Below are 6582 nucleotides of genomic sequence, written 5' to 3'. Positions count from 1 at the left end.
TATTGGATTAGATCAAAACATTTATTCATTGGCTCACTTAGAAGTTTACTATCGTTTGACCACTAACCTTTAACATCACTTCACAAAGAGAATATATGTAACCATTGGTCATACCTCACATATCACCAACAAGGTAGCATATCCATTATTTTAATGTTGACAAGGTTCCAACATATCCCTTATTAAGATTGTGTGCAACTATTCGCGGCATGTGATACCCTAGTCAAATGCATTGACCCAAAAGTTCCAAGCAATTTATTTTTGTGCATATGACATGAAGAGTGGGTTCCCCATCTCTTTTGGTATTTTACTACTAGAAGTGACATTGAATATTATGTGAGAAGAAATTGTTTTTAAAAGACACAAAAGTAAAGAATGCAAGATAAAAGAGTCAAAATTGAAAAGAGACCAAAGGGAAAAGGTACAAAGATATCATGCAAGAATGCAAAAGGCACTTGCATAGCTTTAAGAAATTTGGAAAAGACTATATCTTACGGTTATAGAATAGAATCCTTAATGAAAGGGAAACAATGTAATATCTTGGTGTAGCGTGGAAAAGGATACATGAAAATTGTGGATGGGTGGATGCATTGAGCTAGGATACCATATTTTTTCTAGAAAAAAAGTTGAGATCAAAGCTTTATGTGGGTGGGAAGAATGTGTGGAAGTTAGGGAGGCAAGGCTGTCAAAATCCATGCTTTTGAGACGAGCTTTTCCAATCTTTTAGAACATTGTTGAAAGTAAGGGATAAACTATACAAGGCTAAATCTAGGGAGGGCTTGAGTTTTCTAATGATCTATAGGGTGAAAGTGGTTTTAGAAATTAGAAGGGAAGCATATGAATTTTGGAAAGAGGGGAGATTAGAGTGCATCAATAAAATTATATGCAACCTAGGAGAGCATATATGCACGTAGATAAACATAATGCATATATGCATGTAGATAAATGCATTGCATGGTTGGATCTTGGATAGAGATTAAGGGGGCGGTTTTTTTTGGGGAAGCGACTCAATCTTTGATGGCCCATTGGGGAGATAGTTGGACAAATCCATGTGCGGAGGAGGGAGAAGGAATTTTTGAAAGTGGAGATGATTTGATATGAGGCTTGGAAAAATGGCAAGCATGATGGCCTTTGAAATAAGGTATTTGTTTAAAAGCCAACCACGTGGAAAGGCAACTTGGATATAAAGGGAGGGCTAGGGTACATCATATGCCCCCCATATTGAGGATGTTCAAGTCTAGAGGCCATGCTCCTCACAAAAGTAGGAAATGGAGGGTTGAGAGTTCTTAAAGAGTTTCCCATAATTGCCACGTTGGCTAGCTTTGTAATTCGTGACCATCATCTTTGGTTTGGGGGTCCTTGTACAAGCCTCGAGTATAGAGCTACCCTACTATAAGACTTTTTGGCCATACCTATGTGAGTACCGATTCATTGCATGCAAAACAAAACACATGTGACGGACTTGAGAACATGAGGGCGGCACAAGAGAGAGGGTACTGGGGAAAACTTCTCTCGAGGAAGGGTTTCAAGTGATGACCTTCGTCTTGTATAATTTTCAGGAAACGGCTAAAATTTTTAATGAAGAGAAGACGGGAAATTTTCAAGTAATGATCTAAGTCAAATATAACATTTTGGTGAAGAGAAGACGAGAAATTTTCAAGGGATGATCTATAACTTTTGATGAAGAGGAGACTCGAAATTTGGAATGGTAAAGGCAATCTTAGCCTGAGTTTTTTAGGAAAGGCTTGTGCAAGGGTGGTGGTCTTCCTTGGAGTCCATTGGAAATGTTAGTGGGATAAAAAGCGTTGAAAACCAACTTTTGAAAAAAACTTAAACTAAAGGAAGGGGGGGGAAATGCAAACGTTAAGAGTTTTCGAAATAGGGATAAATAATAATAATTATTTTTTAAAAGGCTCAAATAAAAATAGGGGGTAAACGTTGAAAGTTATAAAAGAGGGGATATGTAGAAGATACGGAGAAATGGAAAGTAATTAAAGTTCGGATATTAAGACGGATACGAGAAAAAAACAAAAAAGTTCCAAAAAAAAAGTTTCTCTGTACATTTAACGGAGAAAGGAATTTAAAAAAAAACCGCATTAAGAAAAGGACAAAAACGCAGTCATGCTGATGATAATCCCAGGATTACGTCACCAAATCTCGGGGCGATTGCGAAATGACTCAGGGGAGGTCCGCCGGATTTAGCGGAGGACCTAAATTAGCGGCTTGGCCGCTTAAAATAGCGGCACAGGTGCTAGTTGGCTTGGGTTCCGGCCGCTAAAAAAGGCGGCCCACGGAACCCGCCAAATTAAGGCTGACAAATCCGAGGCTTAGCAGGCAGGCCCATTTAATGGTCGCTATCCGCAGCCGATCCGCGGGCCCCAGGCGGGATCCGGCCCGGTCCACCGGCTGCGCCGGTGGCCGCCGAGGGAACGCCGCAGGTCCCGGTGACCGGCGCACCGGTTGGACCGGTCTCCGGTGGGTCGGCCCCCGCATGCCCGTTCGTACCCCGGCACGTAGCCAGTCAACCGGGGACTTTGACCGGGAGTGGCCAGTTGACCGTCCAACTGAAGCATTGCCGTCTTTTGGGTCGTCTCTCTCACCTCGACTTTTGGCAGTTTGGGCTCGCAGAACCGCCATAGCCACCTCCTCCCAAAAGCTTCATAAGCTCCCTCGTCTTGTTGCCTTTTCCCCTTCAAATCGCAGATTCCGCTACCCAATTCGCTTCTCGCATTGCCCATCTCCCCTGCTTTCTCCCCCTACCCCCTCCCGTACCTCCCGCCGGACGACCCCTCGCATGCGCCCATCGCCACGCCTTCGGTGTGCTCGCCTCCTTCGTCTTTCGTACCCCCCCCTGATTGTTCATCTCTCATAGCCCACATCACCTTTGCGCCGGAGCTTAGCTTCCGTGAGAGCAGCTTCGGCTCTACAAATCACGCCAGAGTCCTCTCGGCCTTCTTTAGAATTCACGCTTTCAGCGCCAGCTTAACTACCCATGTCCTGGAAATCCACAGCTTAGCGCTGAAATCGCACAGCTGCGAAGACTTGACTGCGCGGGCTCTGGGACGGTTTTTTGCGAGTTCGGGTGATTTTCGTATCAGTCCTCGCCGAAATCGCCTGCAACGCTCTCTGGGACGCAGTGGCTGAAGCCGCTGCATTTTGTGAAATGGTGAGCGACGTCTCCGGTGTCGCGAAGCCAGAGCTTGACACTGGGTTGATGCCGGAGCTCTCCGAAACGTTGAATAGTCCGGAGATGAGGGCGCCAGAGGTCCACGTCCTTGCCGTGGATGACAGTGTTATCGACAGGAAAGTGATCGAAAAACTGTTGAAGACATCGGCTTACAAAGGTATGCTTTCGTTTCCTCTTATTCATCTCTTCAGTCTCTTCGGACATCTGCATCTTGCGTCGCAATCCGAAGTTCAACCGCGATTTTCGTGTCCCCCAGTTCTTGCTTCTTGGATCCCATTCCCTTGCAGATCGGCATGGGCTGTGTAATTGTCGATCTTTACCTGCGTCCAGAAGGTTCGTGGCACAGTTAGCAACGGACGCGTCAGTTATGTGAAGCAGTCCTTGTTTGCCGAGCTCGGTTAAAAATGCACGCTTAGATCTGAAAGTAATTGGTTTTCCATCTTGAGTTGGCTATTATTGACCTGGATACATGTTTTTTTGTTAACTCATTTCAGTGACAACCGTCGACAGTGGAAGAAGAGCCTTGGAGATTTTGGGTGTAGGAGAAAGTGTCGGACCTGTGACCGTGAATGTAAGCCCTGATTCTTGCCCGCCTTCGGCCGACCTCAGCATCTTCAGTCAAGTACTCTTCTTTCTTTGAACAAATTGTGGATGTTAAACCTGTTACCAATTCTGCTTTGTATTCGGAAGGATTTCTTTTGAAGAAATTGTTTTGAAGAAATGCCTTGCTTTGCAGGCATATCAAATCAATCTTATTATAACTGACTATTGCATGCCTGGGATGACCGGCTATGACCTCTTGAAAAGGATCAAGGTGAGTTCCTTTGAATTTTGCAGGATGTTGCCAATGTCTTGATTTAATTCGCATCTGGATAAATAATTTTTTTGACTTCTCTTGACCAGGGCACTTCTGCGTTGAAGGAGATACCAGTCGTGATTATGTCCTCCGAAAATGTTCCCAATCGGATCGATAGGTGATGGTTTTTACCCTTTGCTCTTTGCAGATTAACGTCTAAATATTGTGCTCAGCTCTTCGTTGCGTAGTTTTCTGATGAATCTTGTGCAGTCAGGCTAACAGTCGTCTTGTGAAATTCCTTACCCTTTGCTGATAGATTTCCCTTTGTACGTCTCCAGGTGTTTAGCAGAGGGAGCAGAAGAGTTTCTCCTGAAGCCTGTCCAGCTTGCGGACGTGAAAAGACTAAGAGGGCATGTGCGCGAGCTTAAAGTTAATTCTGTAAACAATCTCAGAATCAATTCTGCTGATCAGCCTGAGATTCCGTGCTCTAAAAGAAAAGTTACCTCAGAAGGATTGCAGGCACAGAACTCAGACAGACGGACCCGCTTGAATGGTCTGATGGTGCCATGAGATGCCAATCAAAATGCTGGAAGTACTATGTAGTGCAGCTTAGCCAAGGCAGTTAGTTGGCCTTCCCAATGAGAAAGGGATTCGTTTTGAGGCCAGTCGCTCTAATGTATAGCAAAAGACGACTACAAGAGCAGTAGTATTTCTGCTGAAAAAAGAAAAAATATAAGTCCTGTCAGGCAGTATTGTACATTAAAAGCTTAGCTTGCTCAGGTTGTCTGGTGGGGGTTGGCTCACTGAGCAGTAACATACCTTTTTGTTAAGGTTCAGCGAAACAAGGCCTCGGAAAGAATGCCTGTATCCAATGTGTCGGGGGTAATTGGGAAGGATTTAGCTTGCCAATCTATGGTCTCGACACATAGTCATGTAAAGATTTTTTTACTCAAAGCTAAAAAGTTTTGTCTCGAATTGCTGAAATCTGGAACTCCTCATCGCTGGAATTGTGAGGAGCAGTGTTCGAACAACCTATGGTTTCTTTTTGCAGTTTGAAAAGATGACATTGGGAGAATCGTTCTTGAGTCTTAAGAAAGACATTCTCCCTTTAACCCAATCAATACCTACATTTACTCTTTTCATCTTTTCTCATTGTGCCTTGCATTCTATAATATGAATTTCATGTCTATGCTACTATGCGAGAAGGTGCAAATTTTTCCTTGGGTTGTCTGTCCCTTCCTCTGTCTCTCTCTCTCTCTCTCTCTCTCTCTGTCTCTTCTGATTCACACTCTCTCTTTCAGCTTATAAGGATTTTGGTTAATAATTTTGCACATGGAGGAGAAAGCTAGTCTGTCCGTCCGAAGTCACACTGAAATGATGCGGTCGGCAATTCTTATTATTGTCTGTCTGAAGTCATGTGCAGCCAATTCGTGAAGTATCATGAATAAAAACAGAACAGGCACTTTGGCTTTCTCCTCACAACTACCATTCTCTGGGTGATGTTGCTTTCGACCACTGCAGGGCACCTCATTAAAGCAATCTAATGGCCTAGAGGAAGGACAATTGTGTTCTGGTGTAAAAGATAAGTTTTACAGTGCTTGTAACAGTGAAGATCCTTACTAAATAGTTTGAGTGAATATTGCTTATATATATATATGTATGCATATGTATGGAGTCTATGGTTTTCAATCTTACGAGTGACTTAAAGGACAATTGTGTTCTGGTGGAAAAGATAAGTTTTATAGTGCTTGTAACAGTGAAGATCCTTACTAGATAGTTTGAGTGAATATTGCTTATATATATATATGTATGCATATGTATGGAGTCTATGGTTTTCAATCTTACGAGTGACTATCGTGAGATTGATACTCCACTATGTTGTGTTTTTAGATGAGTCCGGGAATGTTATTGGATTCATCTAGGTGTATGTATATGTATATACATAGTATGTGTGTATATATGTATATGTATATGTATATATATTCACTGTGCACATTTTGCAGGGCTTTGTTGGATTTCCCCGGACGAGATGAGATTCATGGCTAGAATAATTGACTGACTGGTAAGAAACTAAAGCCTTTTGCAAGTAGCAAGCTTTTCAATCTGTTTTCGTACTATTAGGGGCATTTCTGTAACTTGATCGTTTGTATATCAGTAAGGCACCATCTTTCATTCTCTGGCTCAAGCTGCTATTAAGTCGGAACAATATTTTCTGTTGGCAGCAAGAAGAGGTTGACTCAAATTCCGACCAATGACATTTAAGGTGTTAGGCGGTGTTGGAACTGGAGAGGTTGATTATTTGCTCTTCATTGGTTTGATTCTACAGTTATCCTTCTGGATTTTAAACAATCCATATACGTTGATTTGGTTTTGAGGGCCAGTCAAGATCAAATTTCTTGTCTAGCTGACGTTTTTTCGTTACGGGTCAAGTATGCACGAGTGGGTTTTGCAGAGATGTATGAGGCAGATTGTTTTCTTTGTTAAACACTCCTCACGGAGTGCTGCACTTATAAATCAACTTGTGCCATTTTTATTTCTGTGCCTTGTGTAGGTCAAATTTTTTTGCAGAGATTATACTATTTGGGATAGTTTTCTATTG

The 6582-nt window shown here is 42.8% G+C and overlaps 1 protein-coding gene across 1 annotated transcript; it reads left to right on the top strand.

Annotated features, from left to right (window-relative positions):
• The first annotated feature begins 2619 nt into the window (after positions 1 to 2619).
• Positions 2620 to 5085, top strand: LOC147892956 (two-component response regulator ORR3-like). The gene is made up of 5 exons (XM_087386741.1): positions 2620 to 3344; positions 3682 to 3809; positions 3924 to 4001; positions 4091 to 4161; positions 4322 to 5085. The coding sequence occupies exons 1-5, from the start codon at positions 3164 to 3166 to the stop codon at positions 4551 to 4553; spliced, it is 690 nt and encodes a 229-aa protein (XP_087242867.1). The 5' UTR covers positions 2620 to 3163; the 3' UTR covers positions 4554 to 5085.
• The last annotated feature ends 1497 nt before the right edge of the window (positions 5086 to 6582 follow it).

Source organism: Dipteris shenzhenensis, chromosome 16 (assembly GCF_047967505.1).
Source record: "Dipteris shenzhenensis isolate YYH24624 ecotype China chromosome 16, Dip_SZ_1.0, whole genome shotgun sequence".
Classification (NCBI taxonomy): Eukaryota; Viridiplantae; Streptophyta; class Polypodiopsida; order Gleicheniales; family Dipteridaceae; genus Dipteris; species Dipteris shenzhenensis.
This window is presented reverse-complemented; position numbering and strand designations above follow the sequence as displayed.